The following is a 25,592-nucleotide window of genomic DNA, read 5'->3' as shown; positions in this document are numbered from 1 at the left end:
TAAGAGAACATTGAGATGAGGCATCTGTATCTCTGTCTTCTCTGACTGGATGAAGGGGGAGGTAGAGATGGGCTTCAGGCAATCAAAGAAACCCCTCTCTCCTCTTACTTCTCCCCTCTCCTCTCTCCTTGTTCACTTTTTACCAACCCCCCCTGCCCTTCTACACACGCATGTAATCATTATAGTCATCTACATGTTTCCCTTGCTTTCAGTGCAATATTTTTCAAGAAAACCTGCAGAAAGGAGCAAGGCATGTAGTCTAGTGGAGGCTGCTCAGGGGAGGACGACTCATAATAGTGGCTGGAGCGGAGTGCATGGAATGGCATCAAACACAAATGTTTGATGCATTTGATACCATTCCACCTATTCCACTCCAACCATTACCACGAGCCCGTCCTCCTCAAGTAAGGTGCCACCAACCTCCTGTGGTGTAGCCATTACCAGCATGGGGGATAGGAGGCCTATGTGTGTCATAGACTTACAGCAGAGTACGGTGCAATAGTATGATGCAGTCCCTTGGGTAAATCAAGGTGATTGTAGGGGGTGGGGGGTGGTGGAAATTGGTGACACTCAGCATCTCCTCCATTAAGGACCAGTCAATACCATCCATCCACTCAAAGTTAAAATACTAAGTAGTACTCAACTTGATCATCCTCCCCTCAACAGTAGACCCTCACAACCCTCCATCTCCTAGATATACTAACCATATTTAGTGCAGAGCAGATATTGATTTTCTCAGGTGATCAGTGGAATGAGGATTTGTTCAATGTCGTATATTCAGGCACCATGGCACTACACACTAGTTAGAACATAGACATAGCCAGCTAAAGCTGGTCTGTTAAGCTTAATATCACTAGTATATCTTGGTTGGCCTAGTTTTGGCTTGGAATGGCTCAGTTGATTTGGGTTCAGAGCAAACTCATATCACTTTCTCTCTCAGATCAATGTTGCTTACGGCTCATTGTTTCAGCATATAGAGGGTGAATGAAGAAAGGGGCAGGAGAGAGAGATTGGTTGAAGGTGAATGGGATGGAGAGGGACTAAGGAAGATCGAATAGAGAGACAAATGAGAAAGGAAAAAAATGACAGGGAGAGAGTGGCAGAAAATAGAGAAAAGAAGTAGAAATAGGTTTGAATGAAGGAAATATGACACTGAAAGGGAGTGGGGGAGAGAGAGAAAGAAACAGAGACAGATGGAGAGTCAGAGAGAGGAAAAAGAGAGAGGCAGTAGAACGCATTACGCTTGGCTGGAGATTAGCTTAGTCTGGTGAGGACTGTGAATCTGACAGTGTTAATCTCCTTTCCCATTTTCCGTGTTGTCATGCCCCAGTATGTTTAACTAGGCTTGATAATGAAAAGAACAGCATCCAACTCATTAATTAAATTAGCTCCCCTTATCCTCACATCTGGCCATGTCTACTCCTCCACATTCCCTCTACTAGGTAGGCGGCTAGGCTACAGCTCTTAGGATTTAATTGACTCTGGACAAGACAGCACACACACGGTTTCACCTTATTTATCTGAACAGAGGCGGCTGCGCTTGGCTGTCATTGGTTATTCTCTAATTCAGTTTTGCCCACAGGTAATGGGGGTTATTCAGTACTGTGGAGAGCTGCAGAGGGGAGGGGTAGGGAGGAGGGAAGGAAGGGAGGGAATTTGCTAGAGCCACAAACGGGAGAGGATGTTTAGCTGCTCACTAAAAACAAATGGGTACCGCTCACTAACCCAACCGGTAAACCAACCATGGGTCATTATAGAACCTATTTTATCCAAACGCATTGAGTAGATTTTTTAAAAACCCCTCATTGGGTTATGGAATTATATCAAATCAGTTTACTGGTCACATACACAGTTTAGCAGATGTTATAGTGGTGCAGCGAATTGCTTATGTTACTAGCTCCTAACAATGCAGTAAAATGTCAAACAAGTACACAAATAATACATTAAAAAATACACAATATCAAGAAATGTCGGAATTAATCAAATTAATAACCCAAATAGCACTGTATATAATGCAATCTATATGTATAGACACCGGATGAATTTACACAAGATATTCTAAGAATGATATGTACATCAGTAGATGTACTAGAGCAGTTGTTCCCAAACTTTTTATAGTTCCGTACAACATTCAACCTCCAGTTGTGTACCCCCTCTAGCACCAGGTTCAGCGCTGTTTTTTTGCCATCATTGTAAGCCTGCCACACACACACTATACGATACATTTATTAAACATAAGAGTGAGTGTGAGTTTTTGTCGTAACCCAGCTAGTGGGAAGTGACAAAGAGCTCTTACAGGACCAGGGCACAAATAATAATATAATAATAATCAATCATTTTGCTCGTTATTTTGTCATCTTACAAATAAAACCTTATTTGTTCATCAAAAATGGTGAATATCTCACCACAGGTTAATAAGAGGGGTGTGATTGAAAGGATGCACATAACTTTGCAATGTTGGCTTGTATTGGAGAGAGTCTCAGTCTTAAATCATTTTCCACATACAATCTGTGCCTGTATTTAGATTTCATGCTAGTGAGAGCCGAGAATCCACTCTCACATAGGTCCGTGATTGCAAAGGGCATCAGTGTCTTAACAGCACAATTTTCCAAGGCAGGATACTCTTAGCGCAGCCCAATCCAGAAATCTGGCAGTGAATTCTGATTAAATTCACTTTTCACAGAACCATTTGTTTCAATTTCGATGAGGCTCTCTTGTTCAGATATCGGTAAGTGGACTGGAGGCAGGGCATGAAAGGGATAACAAATCCAGTTGTTTGTGTCATCCATTTCGGGAAAGTACCTGCGTAATTGCTCACCCAATTCACTCAGGTGCTTCGCTATATCACATTTGACATTGTCCGTAAGCTTGAGTTCATTTGCACACAAAAATCATACAATGATGAAAAGACCTGTGTGTTGTCCTTGTTAATGCAGACAGAGAACAGCTCCAACTTCTTAACCATAGCCTCAAATTTTCCCGCACATTGAATATAGTTGCGGAGCGTCCCTGTAATCCTAGATTCATGGCTTTTGCGCCACCAGTACAGATACCAACACATCTTGACCACCAAAGTCCATTTGATGTCACAAAGCTGTCCCAGTACTTTAAAAAATATCCTCTCCTGTTGTCCTGGTTTCCAGAAGAGGATTTCTTCCTTAATTGACCCCCCATAAACATAATGGACATATACCAGGAGCTGTGCCAGGACCTGTTGACTCATCCAGCTGTAACGCATAGAATTCACTGGCTCGTACTGTATGCGAAGCAGTAATTATTTCAAAACATCTCCTACCATGTCATTGATGCGTTGTGAAACAGTGTTGTTTTATGACGACATTGTCAGTATAGTTTTTTGGGCTTTTTCCCCCAGCATTGTACCAGCCATATCCGCGGCAGCAGGAGTAATGAAGTCCTTCACAATAGTATGGGGCTTACCTGTCCTAGCCAGTCGGTAGCTCACCATATAAGACGCTTCTAGCCCCGTCTTATTAATGTTATCTGTTGCTTTTATATATGTTTTACTACTTGAAAGTCGTCTTTATTCTCGCTCAAAAAACTCATGTGGCTTATTTTTCAAATTGCCGTGTTTTGTTTCTAAATGTCTGCACAAGAGTGAAGGTTTCATTGAGTTGTGAGATAGTACTTTTGCACATTTAACACTGTGGCTGAGGAAAGGCACTACTCCCAATATAAGTGAAGCCCAAATCAATGTAGTTCTCATAACATTTGCACCTCTTCGATGGTTCCTGTCTGTTGTTCGGTGCTTTCCTGGGTAAGGCAGTAGCTCTTCGGCTGCATCAGATTCACAACTGTCAGTGTCCATGCTAGCTGGGCTAACAACAAATGTAGAATTACTGATGCTATCATTGGATGTGTTCGTGAAAGCAGAACAACTTGTGTCGTCGACAGGTGCAGGTGTAGTACTGCTGGTATTAGCAGTACTACAGTACCAGTAGAACTGGTATGTGTCTCTATTTTTTAAAATTTTTTCAATGTGAATAACATTTTTATTTGGCTTTGCGCGTACACGCCAGTTTGGGAATACCTACTCTAATACATGGGACAGCAGCGTTGGCTGTGTGTGTGTGTTCGCTTAAGTGCCAGTCCCTCGTGGCATGCTTGGACAGCCTCGGGTGTAGGTGCAAGCTGGTGGCGCTGATATTTGGCAGTCTCGGCCACGTACACAGGCTTGCAGTGCGTGGCCTCCAGATTGCGAGCCTGACAAAAACTAGGGCAAAGCAATTGGCTAGGTACTGCTCTGTTTCAGCTGTCATGGGCAGCCTAGCTGTTTGGAGAAAGAGACACTTTCAGTATCCTTGAGTGCCATGCATACAGGTACCTTTCAAATGTTTGATTCCTTTTTTATGTAAATTTGATTGGTTTATAAAATAAAGTATTTCAAATGTGTGTGTGTGGACTTATCTATACTTGTATGAACCAGAAGTCCCCACAAGATTAGTAAACAAACAAACATTTGACCAACTGGGAACTTTTTGTTGTCCCCACAATGTCAAATGCTATTTCTAGGGGGTTTAGGGTTAAGGTTAGAATTAGGGTTAGGAGCAAGGATTAGTTTTAAGGTTAGGTGCTAGGGTTAGATTTAGGCTACTGAATTGGGACTGAATTGTGTGGTGTACAAGACTGTGTGTGCACGTGTTTGTAAGTATGAGGTGTGTGTGTTTTGTGAGTGAGTGTGCATAACCTGGTAGACTGCTAGTGATTGCGGTTCAACAGATGCGGTCTTTCAGTCTCTTGGTCCCGACTGATGCACCTGTACTGTCTCCGTCTTTCAGATGGTAGCCAAGTGAACAGCTCGAGTAACGGAGATCCTTAATGATCTTTTTGGCCTTCCCTTGATACCGAGTGGCGTAAATGTCCTGGAGGGCAAGTAGCGTCCCACCACACCACCCTCTGGAGAGTCAGGCGGTTGAGGGTGGTGAGGTTATGCATCCCAACAGAATGCTCTCAATGGTGCATCTGTAGAAGTTTGTGAGGGTCTTAGGGGAGGATGCCGAATTTGTGACACACCTTCTTCCCCACGGTGTCAGTGTGGAGAGTCCATATCAGGCCTTAAGTGACGTGACCATATCCACCGCGACCCCGTCAATGAGGATGGTCAGCGTGCTCCCTCTGTCTCCTATAGTCTAGAATCAGCGCCTTTGTTTTTGAGAGGTTATTTCCCTGGCACCACTCCTCCAGGACTAACCGCTTCTCGTCGTTGTTGGTAATCAGGCCTACCACTGTTGTGTTGTCAGCAAACTTGATGATTGAGTTGGGTTAACTATAACCCAATAGATATTAATAACCAATCTATATTAATTTGGTTATTGAATTATCATTCATTTAAATATATATTGAGATTAGGAATGATAATAACTGATTTGTCTTAGAAGTTCAATGTGATTATTAATATTAAATAGTTGTATTTAATAAGTTTGCATTTTAAACCCATTACCATTGATAAACCACTCCCACCCTCCCTATCCCAAACTCATGGGAAGTAAAAATAAAAAAATAAAAACTAGACAAAGACACTGTTTCAAAATGTCCAGCAAGTGTCCAGTAAATGAAATTACATTGAACATTACACAGGGCTGTGAGCAGTGTAGCTTGTCCCTGAGCTGGTGGACAAATGTTTATTGGCTCTGCCTGCTGGAGGTAGGCTACTGCCAACCTTAAAAGTACAAAACAAAGAAGGTTTAGCAGGTCTGTTAGAAATGTATTTGTCATCTGGATAAGGGCATTTCTCTGCTGCACTGACAGTACAGGTGGACTGCATTGTAGAAATGGTCATATTACATTAATGCCTGTATTAGGGTCGGATCATTTCCCCCATCCATTCTTTATGACGAGGCAGTGTGCCTGGAATCAAATGGGTCTATAGGGGAAAACATTTCAAACAAATCTCAAATCATGTGATCAGGAAAACATTGGATCAGGACATTTGTACAATGTCAATTTCCATAAGGAATGAATAAAGTATAATGTCACACGCATAATTATGATAGGCCTAGTATATTCTTCACAGTATCTTACCATTAGAAGGGTTTCAAGCATGCCCTTTTCTCCCCCTTGTTACAGCTCTCGTCGAAAGGAGTGGACCAAAGCGCAGCATGGAAAGTGTTAATGATTTGTATTTTCAAAACACTCAAACAAAATAACCAAAGTGAAAACGAAAGCGCACAGTTCTCTCGGGTACAGTAGAGCTGGCACAACGCGTCCTTGCTGAATACCTCCTGTAGCACGGCAAGTGCAGGGAGCTGGAACAGGCCGCACTGGGTTATACTGGCGAACTGGGGATACAGTGCGTAGAGCTGGCACAGGATATCCTGGGCCGAAGAGACGCACCGGAGACCAGCACCGCAACTGCGGGGAGCTGAAACAGAGCGCACCGGGCTGTGAATGCGCACTGGAGACACAGTGTGCATCCTCGCTCCCCACGGTAAGCACGGGGAGCCCCAAAATTGTTTTAGGAGCTGCCTCTCGGGCTTCCGTCGTTGCCGTGACTCCTGGTCTCGTCGCTGTTCCTCCCTCGCTGCATCCGCCTGTTTCCACAACAGGCTCTCATGCCCTGCCATTACCTACTCCCATGTCCATGATGTCCTCCACTCCGGGGCACGCTGCTTGGTCCGTTGGTGGTGGGATCTTATGTTACCGCGCTCGTCGAAAGGAGTGGACCAAAGTGCAGCGTGAAAAGTGTTCATGATTTTTATTTTCAAAAACACTCAAACAAAATAACCAGAGTGAAAATAAACGCGCACAGTTCTGTCAGGTACACAAAAAAAGAAAACAAGATCCCACAAAACCTAAAAAGGAAAATGACAACTTATATGTGATCCCCAATCAGAGACAACGATCGACAGCTGCCTCTGGTTGGGAACCACACACGGCCAAAAACAAAGAAATAGAAAACATAGACTTTCCCACCGGAGTCACACCCTGACCTAACCAAACGTAGAGAATAAAAAGGATCTCTAAGGTCAGGGCGTGACACCCCTATTGAAGACAACGACCCACGCCCGCTGACACTCCATCACTCATAGTCACAGGTCACCCCTATATTTGAAAAAACACAAAAAAGTTAAGTATTTTTTAAACATTAGCTAAGTGTGAAGAGATAGAGATGAAAGGTCTAACCTGTCAGCAATGGCAGCAGTCAGGACAGCAGTCTGGTGATGAAGTTGTTGAGGCATGGGATGAGTTATAGGAGGAGGAGGAAATCTCAAGCACTCAGTTCCCTCCTTGGCTACCTGAAGAGCTTTATCAGATGTAAGAAAGAGTTAAGGCAACAAAATAACCAATGCAATAAAAACCAAAGCAATTAATACATTTCAATTCAATAACAACCAATGGAATCCAATTAATACTTTTTAAAACCTATAGACCTATACTGAACAAAAATATAAACGCAACGTGCAACATTTTGTTTTTTACTGAGTACCTGTTCCTATAAGGAAATCAGCCAATTGAAATAAATTAATTAGGCCCTAATCTATGGATTTCACATGACTGGGCAGGGGCGCCAGGCCCAGCCAATCAGAATGAGTTTTCTCCATAAAAAGGGCTTTATTACAGACAGAAATACTCCTCAGCTGTCCAGGTGGCTGGTCTCAGACAACCCCGTAGGTGAAGAAGCCAGATGTGGAGGTCCTGGGCTGGCACCACGTGCGGTTGTGAGGCCAGTTGGACATACTGCCAAATTCTCTAAAACGATGTCAGAGGCGGCTTATGGTAGAGAAATTAACATTCAACATTCGGATGGAACATTTCTGGGATCTTTTATTTCAGCTCCAGAAACATGGGACCAACACTTTACATGTTGTGTTTATATTTTTGCAGAATATAGCTAGCTGGTTTCTGAGCTAGATTCACCTTGGCAGTAATTATTTTAAATCGGGAACAGATTTTCCACTCTCCTGTCCTGCACACAGCCAGTGGCTGTAACAATAAAACAATAACAGGTTATAGAGACAACATAGGCCAATTTAATTGAAAAAATCTTGTGACAAGAGTGTAGCTATGAGAGAAAAAGTAGGGAGATTTTTTATTTAATGTTAGCTAAGCCTGCTATCTAGCTAAATGTTGTATTGATTAGGCTAGCTGTATAGCAATTGCTGTGAAGTCACCATAATTATATGACATAACAATTGAGGTATCTAACGAAATAATTAGCTCATTTAAATTACAATAAATAAAGGTTAACATACCTGTTTTTGCTGTCTAGTGGCACAACAAGTGCCAATGGGTTTTGCACAGATTTGATGTCAACCAGCGTCCGTTCGTTGGGTCTTTATTACAAATGTACCTTGTACCCAACTCGTTGTCACTACGAAAACAACACAGCATTTGGAAAACAATCCAACAAAATGACTCTACAGTCGTATATCTATTGGGTTGTGAAAATAACCCAATGTTTTTTGCTGTGCGGTAATGGGATTCAGCTGCTAGTTTAATGTCATTTGAAACATTTTACTTCTGGTAATTTAAAATGGGTGTATCTAGCTTTTTAGAATAAATGACAGAGCTGCCGGAAAATGTGTGGCGGGACAGAATTTGCCCCAGTACTTTTCAATCTTGTGTGGTGCCGCCACAACACTGTCACATGGGCTCCCTCTCAGGCCTCTAGGTCACCAGGCTGCGCTTTAGGGTGCACACCTGTTAAGCGCATAATGACACTAACCTGGACTCCATCACCTCCTTGATTACCTGCCCTTTATATGTCACTCCCTTTGGTTTCTTCCCCAGTCGGCATTGTTCCTGTTTCATGTCGGTGCGCTGTGTGTTTCTTATTTTGTTCTTAGATTAATTAAATGTATTCACTCCCTGAACTTGCTTCCCGACTCTCAGCATACATCTTAACAACCACTTTTAAAGCAGCAGCACCAAACACGTTTACCATTTATTAGTTCATGTCATAGAAAAACGTCTTGCAACAGAAAAGAAAGCTGCAAGCCTCCCAACTGACTTGCGGTCTAAGACACTACATCGCAGTACTGAGGCGCCACTACAGCCTCGGGTTTGATCCCAGGCTGTGTCACAGCCGGCCGTGACAGGGAATCCGTGACTACCGAGTGCGGTGAGGAGTTGCGGCGATGAGACAAGATCTCAACTATCATTTGGATATCACAAAATTGGGAAGAAAAATAGCATAAATAGTACCTCCCCCAATTTCAGCCTTTTGCCTCTGTTTTATCTAGTGAATACAACACTGTCCCTGAGATTTCACACGGTAACCCCACGCTCGCTGGGACAGGTGCACTCACTTGTCAGTCACAAGCTAGGTTTCCTTTCAATTCGCGGCAGATTTTCATGCTGCTATTCTAAAATCCGCATTAAAACAATATGCACATTTTCCAACTATGTGTTTCCATCAAATTGACTTGTTGTGGATAAAAGGCTGTGCCTTGTTGGGTTATATAGCGAATATTCCCACTCTGTTATTAGCCAATAGCTAGCAGATACAGTCCGGGCTAGTCTACATGATGAGATTATTAATGAGAAAAGAGCAAGATTAGAATTATTTGCCAAACGGCAGTGAAGCATCGATCATCATGTCATCAGAATAAGACCCTCAATATTTATTGGAAAGGAGCATCAAGCTGTGAAGTTCACCATAACTTATTTCAACTGTATCCAAATAAACTGCATGCTTTCCCGACGAGTCGTAGTGGGAAGAACACATACGTCATCGCGTGACTGCCAAGTTTACTTTGATATAATGGTTATTATTTCAATATTTGCACATAAAAGCGTTTCCACCGACATTTCTTGCATAATCCCTCATTGTCTAGCATATTTGGTTTTGTCGACATTTGGAATGTTTACCAAATTTGTTTTCTGTTTCCATCAGGCCTGTCATTACATGTTTTATCATGTACTTTACTTGCATAAAAGGTTAATGTCAAACAGGTTTTTTGAAATTACGGACCAGAGTCTACAGTACGGAACCTTCATAATAATCAACAGTGCCTCCTATAGGATATATCCTCATACAGGCACTGACATCAACCACTGTGAGCTACTGATGTCAACCACTGTGAGCTACTGACACCAACCACTGTGAGCTACTGACACCAACCACTGTGAGCTACTGACACCAACCACTGTGAGCTACTGACACCAACCACTGTGAGCTACTGACACCAACCACTGTGAGCTACTGACACCAACCACTGTGAGCTACTGACACCAACCACTGTGAGCTACTGACACCAACCACTGTAATCTACTGACACCAACCACTGTGAGCTACTGACACCAACCACTGTGAGCTACTGACACCAACCACTGTAATCTACTGACACCAACCACTGTGAGCTACTGACACCAACCACTGTGAGCTACTGACACCAACCACTGTGAGCTACTGACATCAACCACTATGAGCTGTCTATTCTTAACTTAGTCTTACATGAATTGAAACAGAAGCCTTTTTTTGTTTTATGTAATAAAGCTTATGTGACATTATATGATAGAGAGAGGGCATAGTTTAAGCATGACCGCTATAGAGACTGGAATGAAAGAGTAAAAAAACGAATACATATTGTAAGTCACATTAAAGAGTAAACATTTAAAGATAGACTGGTCAATTTGATGGACAAACGCCCATGACAATTCCATCTAGTGGTTTAGCAGAGGGTCTACATCACAGTGTATCTTCCAGCAAATGGAGTGTAAGTGGTTTTACTAAGCATGAACCAGATAATATGTCAGTGGGCTGAGTGGCTGTCTGGGACCCTGGTGCAAGAGGACTCTAGCCATTAACACACACTTCCCATGTTCCAATGTCACAGTAACTGAGCCATAGTGGGCCAGCCTAACTATTGACACAAAAAGGGAAGGAAGTCAGAGGAGCAGCAGACTAGCAGCTTCCCATCGTTAGTCCTAATCCTCATCATATCTTACAATTGACATAGCCCCTGCACAGTACACGCTTCCCAGATGTCACCCTGACATAGTAAGTGACTGAATGAATTCGGTTGACTGAGCTTTATTGGCTGTCTGACTCAGTGACTTGACTGACTGCAGCATCGTTGTGGCTTTTTGAGTATCTGGGACGTAGGGAGCAAGTACATCCTCACCTGCTGAGAACACTAAGTTTTGGCTGTGTTTAGCAGCCCGCTGGTTCACAGAGGCAGTGTTCACGCAGAAACAAAATCACTAAAGTATTGATGAGCTGCATAAGACAGGTGCTGCTGCATTGGTCTGATTCCACCTGAGAGACTGTTATCCCAATCTGTATCAATTACTAGATGGATGGGGGGAATGGAGGGTATGCAGCAACTTGACAAGAATGCCCATCTCTTAAATGAAGAAAATGTGTTGGTCCTAGAGATTTGCTGTTTGTTATGGTATTTCATTAATCAAATATTGAATCAATTTATTATCGTGGAGTAAGTTGAGTTGAATCCGCTGAGGTAGTATCTGTTGTAGTTCAAATTAGGCTGACGATTTCACATGGGATGACGCTGGGGAAACGAAGCAGGTATGGGGAGTAAAACATTTAGAAAGATGGACATAGAACGAGACAGGAACAGTGTCAGCAAACTAATACTAAAGACAAAAACAATACAATGCAGCAGTGGGGAACAGAGCTGGGGAACTGACAAATATAGTGGAGGAAATAAACAGGTGATAAGTGAGTCCAGGTGAGACCAATAACGCTGATGCGCGTGACGAGGGAAGGCAGGTGTGCGTGATGGATGGCAGGAGTGCGTGATGCAGGGCATCCTGGCGCCCACAAGCACCAGGGGAAGGGAAGAGCGGGAGCAGACGCGACAGAAGAATCACCATTGCTAAGATCTCACGTGTTGATCATTACGGTAATTCCACAGGAGTTGATCTCTGGACTTTTTACGCTAATGTTAATGAATCTCCGAGGCAGGGTAACGTGTGCTTTTTTGAGGTTGCTTTGCCTTTGATAGGTCCAGTGTGTAACGTATGACGCTTAAGGAGGTGCATAGCGTCTTTGTACTGCCTGATATCAGTAGGAGGGTTCTAACTTTCATTTATCTTCCCAAAAGGTTAGCTTTGTCCCAGGGCTCACTCCCCCAGTATGTTAGCTCTATTATATAGACACATTAGACCGTCGTGAGACAGGTTAGTTTTACCCTTCTGGTGTGTGTGCATTTATCAGCCAAAACATGACACCCACCCTGTATTTAAAAGTATGTTGTCTCAACACAAAAATCTAATCAAATCAAATCAAATCAAATTTGTAAGGGGATAAAGAATATGTACATAAAGATATATGAATGAGTGATGGTACAGAGCGGCATAGGCAAGATACAGTAGATGGTATTGAGTGCAGTATATACATATGAGATGAGTATGTAAACAAAGTGGCATAGTTAAAGTGGCTAGTGATACATGTATTACATAAAGATGCAGTAGATGATATAGAGTACAGTATATACGTATACATATGAGATGAATAATGTAGGGTATGTAACATTATATTAGGTAGCATTGTTTAAAGTGGCTAGTGATATATTTTACATAATTTCCCATCAATTCCCATTATTAAAGTGGCTGGAGTTGAGTCAGTGTGTTGGCAGCAGCCACTCAATGTTAGTGGTGGCTGATTAACAGTCTGATGGCCTTGAGATAGAAGCTGTTTTTCAGTCTCTCGGTCCCAGCTTTGATGCACCTGTACTGACCTCGCCTTCTGGATGATAGCGGGGTGAACAGGCAGTGGCTCGGGTGGTTGTTGTCCTTGATGATCTTTATGGCCTTCCTGTGACATCGGGTGGTGTAGGTGTCCTGGAGGGCAGGTAGTTTGCCCCCGGTGATGCGTTGTGCAGACCTCACTACCCTCTGGAGAGCCTTACGGTTGTGGGCGGAGCAGTTGCCGTACCAGGCGGTGATACAGCCCGACAGGATGCTCTCGATTGTGCATCTGTAGAAGTTTGTGAGTGCTTTTGGTGACAAGCCGAATTTCTTCAGCCTCCTGAGGTTGAAGAGGCGCTGCTGCGCCTTCTTCACGATGCTGTCTGTGTGGGTGGAACAATTCAGTTTGTCTGTGATGTGTACGCCGAGGAACTTAAAACTTACTACCCTCTCCACTACTGTTCCATCGATGTGGATAGGGGGGTGTTCCCTCTGCTGTTTCCTGAAGTCCACAATCATCTCCTTAGTTTTGTTGACGTTGAGTGTGAGGTTATTTTCCTGACACCACACTCCGAGGGCCCTCACCTCCTCCCTGTAGGCCATCTCGTCGTTGTTGGTAATCAAGCCTACCACTGTTGTGTCGTCCGCAAACTTGATGATTGAGTTGGAGGCGTGCGTGGCCACGCAGTCGTGGGTGAACAGGGAGTACAGGAGAGGGCTCAGAACGCACCCTTGTGGGGCCCCAGTGTTGAGGATCAGCGGGGTGGAAATGTTGTTGCCTACCCTCACCACCTGGGGGCGGCCCGTCAGGAAGTCCAGTACCCAGTTGCACAGGGCGGGGTCGAGACCCAGGGTCTCGAGCTTGATGACGAGCTTGGAGGGCACTATGGTGTTAAATGCCGAGCTGTAGTCGATGAACAGCTTTCTCACATAGGTATTCCTCTTGTCCAGATGGGTTAGGGCAGTGTGCAGTGTGGTTGAGATTGCATTGTCTGTGGACCTATTTGGGCGGTAAGCAAATTGGAGTGGGTCTAGGGTGTCAGGTAGGGTGGAGGTGATATGGTCCTTGACTAGTCTCTCAAAGCACTTCATGATGACGGAAGTGAGTGCTACGGGGCGGTAGTCGTTTAGCTCAGTTACCTTAGCTTTCTTGGGAACAGGAACAATGGTGGCCCTCTTGAAGCATGTGGGAACAACAGACTGGGATAGGGATTGATTGAATATGTCCGTAAACACACCAGCCAGCTGGTCTGCGGATGCTCTGAGGGTGCGGCTGGGGATGCCGTCTGGGCCTGCAGCCTTGCGAGGGTTGACACGTTTGAATGTTTTCCTCACGTCGGCTGCAGTGAAGGAGAGTCCGCATGTTTTAGTTGCGGGCCGTGTCAGTGGCACTGTATTGTCCTCAAAGCGGGCAAAAAAGTCTGCCTGGGAGCAAAACATCCTGGTCCGTGACTGGGCTGGTTTTCTTTTTGTAATCCGTGATTGACTGTAGACCCTGCCACATACCTCTTGTGTCTGAGCCGTTGAATTGAGATTCTACTTTGTCTCTATACTGACGCTTAGCTTGTTTGATTGCCTTGCGGAGGGAATAGTTACACTGTTTGTATTCGGTCATCTTTCCGGTCACAAACAGCGAAGATTATGTAAAATAGGGTCCAAGCTTCAACATACTGTATATGAACATGAAAAAAATCTGAGTTTGCGCATTTTTATAAATCATTTACATTAAAGGTTCAAACATGACATCGGTTTAATAAAAAAATGCACAACCCTGCTTGTGAGCTTTCAAATGATATCAAACTCAACCATTTATCTTTTCCAGTGATGAAGACATGGATGTCTCATGGTAGGGTGGGGGTATGCAAAATGCACCTCTATCTCCTAAATGGCATTCAGGTCCAAAAAGTAACTTTCTGACCACTTCTATCATGGGCAAACAAGTATGGAAAGTTTTGTTCTAATCAAATGGGGTGCACCAGAAAGGGATTGAAATCATATGGAACAACCCACTAGTAATGTATATGTTGTTGTGTGTGATGGTGCCACGGGCGTCGTCGTGGAAATGACCGGACCAAGGTGCAGTGTGGTGAGCGTACATTACTTTATTTATATAAATATCGGCAACAAAACAAGAAACAAAGAAACGACCGTGAAGCTTACGAGGGCTATAGTGCCACTAACAAAGATAACTACCCACGATAACAAAACGGAAAAAGGCTGCCTAAGTATGATTCCCAATCAGAGACAACGATAGACAGCTGTCCCTGATAGAGAACCATACCCAGCCAAAACATAGAAACAGAAAACATAGAAATAAAGAAACTAGAATGCCCACACTAGTCACACCCTGGCCTACCCAAAATAGAGAATAAAAGCCTCTCCATGGCCAGGGCGTGACAGTACCCCCCCCCCCCCCCCTCCCCCAAAGGTGCGGACTCCGGCATCAAAACCTGACTTTAAAGGGGAGGGTCCGGGTGGGCATCCCTTACGGCGGCGGCTCTAGTGCAGGACATAGACCCCCCCTCCGCCTCTGGTTCCCCCCACTTTGGTGGCGCCTCGCATTCTTTAGGAATAAAGAAACTAGAATGCCCACCCTAGTCACACCCTGGCCATAGAGAGGCTTTTATTCTCTATTTTGGGTAGGCCAGTGTGTGACTAGGGTGGGCATTCTAGTTTCTTTATTTCTATGTTTTCTGTTTCTATGTTTTCGCCGGGTATGGTTCTCAATCAGTGACAGCTGTCTCTGATTGGGGATCATACTTAGGCAGCCTTTTTTCCTTTGTATTTTGTGGGTAGCTGTTTTTGTTAGTGGCCTGTATAGCCCTAGTAAGCGTCATGGTCGTTTCTTTGTTCCTTGTTTTGTTGGCGACATTTACATAAATAAATGAAAATGTACGCTCACCACGCTGCACCTTGGTCCGGACATTTCCACGACGAAGTCCGTGAAAGATGCAGTACAGTTAGAAGGACCCTCCTTTAAATCTAGCCAATCGTCTCTGTCCTCCCGGGCCCTCACATTGTCTAACCTCAGACAGGTCCTGTCTTATCCAATCAGGCTGGTCCGGTGCAGGGAGCCAGCAAGCTTTCCCTTCCACTCAGCTTGCCTTTACATCAAGCCGTCCTCCCTGCCCAGACCTCACCACCAAGATCTTTATACAAGCTTCCATTTGAATTCTCAACTGGGCCCATCACCACTTTGCTCTCTGGCCCTCCCACCTCTCTACTGCCAATTCTTTGTCTCAGCCAACTCTTCTCTCCAATCATTACCATGGGAACCAAATGTGTGCTGTCTTTTTATGTGACAGTGTCTAATCATTTGGTAGAAATGTATTATTATTTGCAGTATCTTATAAATCTTATAATGGTATAATGTCATGTTTCAGTGTAATGAAATTAGCTGAAATTGCTGGGTGACAGATTTGACTTTTTTTTTAAACCTTTGTTTAACTAGGCAAGTCAGTTAATAACAAATTCTTATTTACAATGACGGCCTACCGGGGAACAGTGGGTTAACTGCCTTGTTCAGGGGCAGAACAACAGATTTTTACCTTCAGCTCTGGGAATTCGGTCCAGCAACCTTTCAATGGATATTTCAGGCCACTTTCCTCCCGCTCTTATGTTTCCTATTTTTGTATATTATTGTGAACTCATACTCTGTGTTATACCCTGGCTCAGTTTTTTCCACCAATTAAAAGCCATTTGTGGGAGCTGGGGTAATCTGTGCCCGGAGCTGATAATGGTACATGCAGCTCTGTCTGTGTGTGTGTGCACGTGTGTGCGCGTGTGTGTGTGCGTGTTGTGTGTATGCAATGTGTCAGATGTAGGCTACTGTACATCAATGATATACATAGCTTTCCAAAATGATTTACACACCCCAGTACATCAATCTCACTAGTCCTAATGGCAGGCCATTCATATTTCTCATGTTTAATTTCCTGCTTTCTGAAAGTCATTAATATCAATGCATGTCCGTATTTCATTAGGCGTGGAGCGGGCATGTTGACGTGCTGTTTGACCACTGATAGCCCTGGCGTGTCTGTTGTGAACATCCATCAGAGAGAGATCAGCCTCTCTCCTAGTCTCTGCTGACACCCTCATCACATCTGTAAATACTCATCTAACTGATGCACAGGTTGCTGTGGAATTAATGAGGCTGCTTCATGTGCTGATGCATGGGAAAGTGGGTCTACTCTTTAAATTGCTTTCCTTTATTGCGTCTCCTCTCTCCCTCTCCCCAGAAATCATATTAGCCAAACCAATCTCATTTAAAACATGCCCTTTCTTAATTTACCCCTGATGCTTGTTTTCTGCTGGCCGTGCTGCTGGAGTTTGCATGTCGGATGGATAGATGAGAGAGAGAGAGAGAGCGGGTGGAAATGAGGGAGAGAAAAGGAGAAGAGAGAAGAGAGAAGCAGCAAGAGAAGTGCACTGCCTGAGAGAGACCACCTACACCATTGTAAATAAAACCTATATTTATGTTTATTTATTTTGTACTTGAAACACTGTATATAGACATAATATGACATTTGAAATGTCTTTATTCTTTTGGAACTTCTGTGAGTGCAATGTTTACTGTTGTTCATTTTTACTTTTGTTTATTATTTATATTGCTTTGGAAATATAAACATGTGTTTCCCATGCCAATAAAGCCTCTTAAATTGAAAACTGAATTGAGGGAGAGAGAGAGAGAGTCGGTCATATGGGCTTATTATCTGTTGTGCCTCGTTCATCTGAAACGGAAGTTTGATGTTCAATATCTGAACCCTATAGATGCGGGCTGTCGATTTGTTTATCAACTAATTGTCTTCCCGTGTGTCTTCAGGATGGAGTCATTACAGAGTGAAGCTCCACACAGGTTGAGAAAGAACAGAGATATGTCTCAAATGGCACCCTATTCCCTACATAGTGCACGACTTTTGACCATAGCCTTATGGGTCCTGGTCAAAATGTGCACACTCAATAGGTAATAGGGTGCCATTTGGGAAGCCCATACAGAGAGCTGGGGGCCATCAATAACTCCTCAGCCACCTCGGCAGTGGCGTCGGCTGTAGCTGGCCTTTATCTGGGCTCGTCAGGAGCTCCACACTGAACACAGCCAAGTTATTACTGCTAGCTGCAGCTCCCTGATAAGATCAAAGGAGAAGCCAGTCCGAGTCGGGAGATGTGTGCCGGCCTCTCTCCCTTTGGTCCGAGCGCGGTTTGTCACGTCATTATCCACCGTAATGTCTGAACTTTCTCAGTGCGTTAGAAGTCCTTCGCGGTTTTCAGCGGTGCAACGAGGACAATCTGCTACTCGATTTTTGTTATATATATATTTTTTTTATCTGAGAAATTCTCCCTGCTACCAGCTTCTTCCCAGTGTACAGTGATTTTTCATTTTTTTTTAAAATTCCGTTTTACCATGTAACAATTTCCCTCAATGTCGTTCTACTGTATCTCTTCTTTACTCTTTTTCATTTTTTTATTTAAAAACACTGATTCATTTGTGTAACAGCAGGGCAATTTGTCATAATGGAAAAACGTAGGGAGAGCCGCTTAGACACATCAGTGCAATTTCCTTTGACAAGGCAGAGAATAAAATAAAATGGACATGCATTAGAATGAAGAACAAGACCAGGTTAGAGTAACTGCTCCTATCCAGCCTCCCAGCCTTATCCATGGGTAACAGCACAGATCAAAATGAGAGTGGGCAGCTCTGGTCTGAATACTCTTTAAAGCGACAATCAGCAGTAGAAACAATAACAAAGCATAATCTCCGCCCCTGTTTCGGTAAAAAGCTGAGGGTAGGGCTGGAGAAATATAACCACTCTCAAATTCATAGACAGAGCTATGGATGCAAGGACTGACTGTCCATGACATCAACATGATCGTTTTAACCATGTTTTGAGGTTCTATAATGTTTGTTTACATTTACTTTGTTTACAAACATTGGAGTAAAACAATGTTATATTTTGGGTTCTGATGGATGAGTTATATTCTTCAACAATCAATGGGTACATATCATTCATTTATGAGTCCAAAAATTGATATAGCAACTTCTGATTGCTCCTTTAAAACCACAGGTGTGGAGGAATTTACATAATAGACTGCACCACCTGTTTCTACCTTTGGAAGTCAATATGGACACAGGTTATTCAATTCCTGTTGTATTGGGTTTAAGTAGTGTTCCTGGCTTGTTTTGAACTGCTTATTATAGTTCGCAATGTGTTCCTTGGAGATTCATTCAAAGTTCATCCAACGTCTTTATGGTTTTAAACAGCCGACATGCCATCTGTTTGTGTTACATTTGTTTGCTGCAAATCACATTTCCTCGTAGCCTAGCTAACAGTATGCTGTGAGGCTTGGCTTTATTCAGAGCCAATTCTCCTATGGTGAACTGTGAACTCTTTCTGTATGTAAGACTTTTGGAACTCTTGTTCAATACCCATGGTATGGAATCTGTGTCTGGATCAGAATAGACCTGGATCAATCCATGTGCAATGCAGTACATGCACATAGCCGAGGATGCTAGACCAGTGACATCACATTAAAGACATGTCACCCTATTTCCTATATAGTGCACACATTTTGACCAGGGCCATTTAGGATGCACACATAGTAATCAAGCCTATTAATGTTGTTGTCTGACCTCTGACCTCTCTCTCCTCCAGGGTGAAGTTGAAGGATGGCGTGGCGTTCCTGGGGGCGCGGGCCAGTAACCCAGTCCTGTGGACGGTGAGTCAGGACGTGAGGAGCGAGGGGCATAGGGTCGTCACTCTCCACTGTCACCGCAATGAGAACACCTTTGGTCAGAGGTCAGTGGCGCCTGGTTCTTGTCAGATTAACACCTATTAATTGGGATTAGACATTCTGTAATAGCATGGATTATTGGTAGGAACAGGAGTTTTTTCTGGTCAGACCATGTGGTCCGGAAAAACTCAGGGCCCTAATTATGTCTTATGGGCTAAGCAAATGTCCTGGTATGCTGCTAACTCAGCAGGCTCAGCAACAATGTTCATGAATAACAATGCTGTTATTACAGCCCCACAGCCCCTCCCCCCCAAAGGGACCACTCATTAATGATAACAATTTCACTACTGAGCCACTGAACTTCAGAGCTAAACTTTAGTGCACTTGGCTCCCTTTGGACTCAATTTCCATTTATACAGTGGGGTTCTTTCCGAAACAACTCAGCTTGAATGTCTTACTCAAGGGTCCAACGTGTGGGACTGGAAGAAGCATGGGACTGTTTGATGGTAGAACAAAGAATACTACTACGACAGGCTGTTTTTAATCAGGCTTTGAGGGTTGAAACTGTTGATCTTAGCCAATCAGATGTATTTGTTAGGCAGTTTCTGCTTGGTGCACTCTAAAGGCATTTGACCTAATCTCAATTAAACCATGAACAGGGATGTGTTACCTCTAAGACCCTGAATAGACCCAAACTCTAATCCACCAGTCCAGCAACGTCTTATGCTCTAACTGTTACTCCACACACAGGCCATCATGTCCATCTCTCTGACACCTCCTCCACACTTATGTGTCTTGTATTCCCCTCCCTCTCCCCTGCACTCTTAGAAAAAAGGGTTCCAAAAGGCTTCTTTGGCTGTCCCCATAGAATAACCCTTTTTGGTTCCAGATAGAACCATTTTTGGTTCCAGGTAGAACTCTTTTGGGTTCCATGTAGAACCCTCTGTAGAAAGGTTTCTACATGCAATCCAAAAGGGTTCTACATGGAACCAAAAGGGTTCTACTTGGAACCAGAAAGCGTTCTTCAAAGGGTTATCCTATGGGGACAGCTAAAGAACCCTTTTCGGTTCTAGATAGCATCTTTTTTTTCTAAGAGTGTACAATTCAAAGCAAAGCTTTCTTGTGCTCGAGGAGAGGAAACACATGAACATAAACAAAGCTGGGCTCCTTGCCTGTGGACCTCTGTACAAGTTATATTCAAATACAATTAGATTATTAGATAGTTTTTTTTCACTCTCCTCATTGAAAGCGCATTGTGCAGGGAGATGTCTAAAGAAGATATATATATATTATTGTGTTGTTTTTACTGTGCTTCTAAATTGAATATCCTGTCGAGCGACATAAGTTATTCGTTTTGGGCGCTGCAAATTACTCTTAAGTTGCATCGAATGGGTAAGGAAATGTTTAGGCCTAAAGCACATCTCTGTTAGACTTCGTATAACTGTCACGGTTTCCATAGTTCTCCCAAGAGAATGTTGTTGTTTATAACAGCCTGTCTGAAACCACACACAGTAATGTGTGTACACACTACACAGTAATGTGTGTACACACTACACAGTAATGCGTATACACACTACACAGTAATGTAGCTAGTTATAAACATATGTGTTCCTGATCCACACGACCCTTCCTCTTTGAGTGTTTGAGGACACAGAAAGGTCCCTCTGTGTCCACAACCCTCTATCATCAGCGGTGACATTCAAACTGGTACAGCCAGGGTATAGCCAGGGCCCCAGGATTCATCCGGTAACATGTACCCCTAAAATCAGGTAATTTACCTAGGCAAAGCAGAGATCATTAAAATACCATGATTTATAAATTAGCCACGGTGTAACAGGAAGTACTGTAGTGTATGTGATGCAGGTTCCCGGGGGGGGACAGTCTCTCGAACGAGTTGCTGTATTTCAGGTCTAATTTCTGTATTTTCTCCCACGCTGACACTAATGAGATCCCTAAGAAATCACCGCTTTTTCTTACGTGTGCCTGCTGTAGATGACCAGATTTCTCTGCTACCGTACTCCCATGGTTGGTGTTAGAGTCAGTATGGTTCTATGGTCAGTGGGAGTAAGGTTGTGCTGACGTGTGTGTGTGTGTTTATGTTTTACTATACTTGTGAGGACCAGAAGTCCTCACAAGTAAAGTTAACCAAAGAGAATTGGGACACGTGAGAACAGTTGGCCGGTCCTAAAAAAGAAAAATGTTATTTTAGGCATAGGGGTTAGGTTTAGGGTTAGAATTAGGTTTAGGGTTAGGGGTTTGGGGTTAAGGTTAGGGTTAGGGGCAAGGGAAAATACGATTTTCAATGGGAATCAATTGTTGGTCACCCAAACGTTTAATACACAGGTGTGTGTGTGTGTGTGTGTGTGGTGTGAGAGAGAGACAGAGAGAGAGAAAAAGGACAGAAATAGAAAAAAAGGGAAATGAGGAGAGAGAATGAGAAATTAAAAAGAGTAGGCCTAATGCACCTTTCAGGACCATGGACAGCGTACCAAACGTTTACTGCTTTATCATAAATGGACATGTTTATGGAACGATAAACATCGACATATTACAGACAGATAATGAAAGACATCATAAAATGAAACCATGTCAGGAGGCAGATTAAAAGAGGAACAACCAATGTACACTATATATACAAACGTATGTGGACACCCCTTCAAATTTGTGGATTCGGCAATTTCAGCCACACCTGTTGCTGACAGGTGTCTAAAATTTAGCACACAGCCATGCAATCTCAATAGACAAACATTGGCAGTAGAATGGCCTTACTGAAGAGCTCCGTGATTTTCAATGTGGCACCGTCATAGGATATATCACCTTTCCAACAAGTCAGTTTGTCAAATTTCTGCCTTGCTAGAGCTGCCCCGGTCAATTGTAAGTGATGTTATTGTGAAGTGGAAACCTCTAGGAGCAACAACTGCTCAGCCGCAAAGTTGTAGGCCACACAAACTCACAGAACAGGACCGCCGAGTCCTGAAGAGCATAGTGTGTAAAAATTGTATGTCCTCAATTGCAGCTCACTGTTTTTCCTGGTTCGGGCTAGGCCCCTTAGTTCCAGTGAATGGAAATCGTAATGCTACAGCATACAATGACATTCTAGACGGTTCTGTGCTTCCAACTTTGTGGTAACAGTTTGGGGAAGGTCCGCTCCTGTTTGAGCATGACAATGCCCCTGTGTACAAAGCGAGGTCCATACAGAAATGGTTTGTTGGGATCGGTTTGGAAGATCTTGACTGGTCTGCACAGAGCCCTGACGTCAACCCCATCGAACACCTTTGGGATGAATTGGAATGCCAATTGTGAGCCAGGGCTAATTGCCCATGATCAGTGTCTGACCTCACTAATGCTCTTGTGGCTGAATGGAAGCAAGTCCCCGTAGCAATGTTCCAACATCTAGTGGAAAGCCTTCCAGAAGAGTGGAGGCTGTTATAGCTTCAAAGGGGGGACCAACTCTATATTAATGCCCATGATTTTGGAATGAGATTCTCAATGAGCAGGTGTCCACATACAGTGCCTTGCGAAAGTATTCGGCCCCCTTGAACTTTGCGACCTTTTGCCACATTTCAGGCTTCAAACATAAAGATATAAAACTGTATTTTTTTGTGAAGAATCAACAACAAGTGGGACACAATCATGAAGTGGAACGACATTTATTGGATATTTCAAACTTTTTTAACAAATCAAAAACTGAAAAATTGGGCGTGCAAAATTATTCAGCCCCCTTAAGTTAATACTTTGTAGCGCCACCTTTTGCTGCGCTGCGATTACAGCTGTAAGTCGCTTGGGGTATGTCTCTATCAGTTTTGCACATCGAGAGACTGACATTTTTTCCCATTCCTCCTTGCAAAACAGCTCGAGCTCAGTGAGGTTGGATGGAGAGCATTTGTGAACAGCAGTTTTCAGTTCTTTCCACAGATTCTCGATTGGATTCAGGTCTGGACTTTGACTTGGCCATTCTAACACCTGGATATGTTTATTTTTGAACCATTCCATTGTAGATTTTGCTTTATGTTTTGGATCATTGTCTTGTTGGAAGACAAATCTCCGTCCCAGTCTCAGGTCTTTTGCAGACTCCATCAGGTTTTCTTCCAGAATGGTCCTGTATTTGGCTCCATCCATCTTCCCATCAATTTTAACCATCTTCCCTGTCCCTGCTGAAGAAAAGCAGGCCCAAACCATGATGCTGCCACCACCATGTTTGACAGTGGGGATGGTGTGTTCAGCTGTGTTGCTTTTACACCAAACATAACGTTTTGCATTGTTGCCAAAAAGTTCAATTTTGGTTTCATCTGACCAGAGCACCTTCTTCCACATGTTTGGTGTGTCTCCCAGGTGGCTTGTGGCAAACTTTAAACAACACTTTTTCTGGATATCTTTAAGAAATGGCTTTCTTCTTGCCACTCTTCCATAAAGGCCAGATTTGTGCAATATACGACTGATTGTTGTCCTATGGACAGAGTCTCCCACCTCAGCTGTAGATCTCTGCAGTTCATCCAGAGTGATCATGGGCCTCTTGGCTGCATCTCTGATCAGTCTTCTCCTTGTATGAGCTGAAAGTTTAGAGGGACTGCCAGGTCTTGGTAGATTTGCAGTGGTCTGATACTCCTTCCATTTCAATATTATCGCTTGCACAGTGCTCCTTGGGATGTTTAAAGCTTGGGAAATCTTTTTGTATCCAAATCCGGCTTTAAACTTCTTCACAACAGTATCCCGGACCTGCCTGGTGTGTTCCTTGTTCTTCATGATGCTCTCTGCGCTTTTAACGGACCTCTGAGACTATCACAGTGCAGGTGCATTTATACGGAGACTTGATTACACACAGGTGGATTGTATTTATCATCATTAGTCATTTAGGTCAACATTGGATCATTCAGAGATCCTCACTGAACTTCTGGAGAGAGTTTGCTGCACTGAAAGTAAAGGGGCTGAATAATTTTGCACGCCCAATTTTTCAGTTTTTGATTTGTTAAAAAAGTTTGAAATATCCAATAAATATCGTTCCACTTCATGATTGTGTCCCACTTGTTGTTGATTCTTCACAAAAAAATACAGTTTTATATCTTTATGTTTGAAGCCTGAAATGTGGCAAAAGGTCGCAAAGTTCAAGGGGGGCGAATACTTTCGCAAGGCACTGTACTTTTACATGTGCTGTAGAGATTTCCCCCATGAACTATAAAGTCACCATGTCATCTCTGTCTCTGTCAGCGGAGATTAGTTTACTATCACAGAGGAGAAAAAAGATCCAGAGCATTCCAGTCTTTTTCTACTGTAAATTTCCTTTTTCGCTCAGTCTCTCTGTGGTTCCCAAAACGCTCCTTTCCCCTATCATTTTGTTTCTATATTTTCATCTCTCTCTCATCCACCTTCTCTTGTTCTCTCTTATTTTTCTCTCTTTTTCTCCTATTCTATTTCATTCTTCTCTGTGGTGTTTTTTCATATTCCTCTTGAACGGTGTGTGAAATGAAAGGATCAGTTCCTCCAGGTGGAAGCTGCTGTGCCTTCACACAATCCTCCACCAATCACAGGCCTTCGCCTGCAGACCCCCCTGTACCCTCGTCACACAACCAGTCAAACCACAAAGAGCAGCGAAGGAAAATACAGTTATTTCAGGAATATATAAATGTTAAAGAGTGTGTGAGCCTACAGATGTACAACTCCCTTCTCCTACTAAAATGACATCATTTGCAGATGATTTGATCCTTATAACCAATTGATTCTTAGACGTGAAGTACAGTTAAGTGTAAGAATGTCCAACGGATTTTGCCACGATGTGCAATGGATTAGTATATCTGTGTTTTGTTAAACGGAGTGCATTCATTATTTCTTCAGAGATGTCCTTATCATTTAATATAAAACACATTATTTTCTCTTGTTATATTACTCACATATCCCACATAGCCCCACAGTCAGACTCTCCATTCAACAGTGTGATGTGCATTACATCGAACAGCACCGTCAATATACTATTATATGCCTAGACACATTCAGTGTTTTCTGTCTTTATTGATTCTTCATGCTGTGAGAGGGCTTGAAGTGAGATCCTCACAGGGCTATGTAGCCTGTGTCTAATCCTGGACTCAATGGGCCTTCTAATCTCTCAGCTGGCTCTGACGACTCGCAAAGCCCCATCAGAGTCTCATTTTATCACCATGTATGATACTCTCACTTTCTTTTTTCTCTTTCTTCTCCTCATTGACGATTAGCAAGGGGGATTCGATTGAGCTGCCTTTTCATTTGTCGTTGATCTGTTC

General features: G+C 43.3%; 1 protein-coding gene across 1 annotated transcript in view; it reads left to right on the top strand.

Moving 5' to 3' along the window:
• The window catches only part of LOC110509743 (transmembrane protein 132C-like), a 224,718-nt gene that overhangs the window by 65,017 nt on the left and 134,109 nt on the right, over positions 1-25,592 (top strand). Inside the window, exon 3 of the mRNA XM_036968040.1 lies at positions 19,263-19,406. Coding sequence (XP_036823935.1) covers positions 19,263-19,406 — 144 coding nt within the window. The remainder of the gene's footprint in view (positions 1-19,262; positions 19,407-25,592) is intronic.

The sequence above is a fragment of the Oncorhynchus mykiss genome, chromosome Y (genome assembly GCF_013265735.2).
Source record: "Oncorhynchus mykiss isolate Arlee chromosome Y, USDA_OmykA_1.1, whole genome shotgun sequence".
In the NCBI taxonomy this organism is placed as follows: domain Eukaryota; kingdom Metazoa; phylum Chordata; class Actinopteri; order Salmoniformes; family Salmonidae; genus Oncorhynchus; species Oncorhynchus mykiss.
The sequence above is the reverse complement of the archived record's forward strand: the minus strand, read 5'-3'. Positions and strand labels throughout refer to the sequence as shown.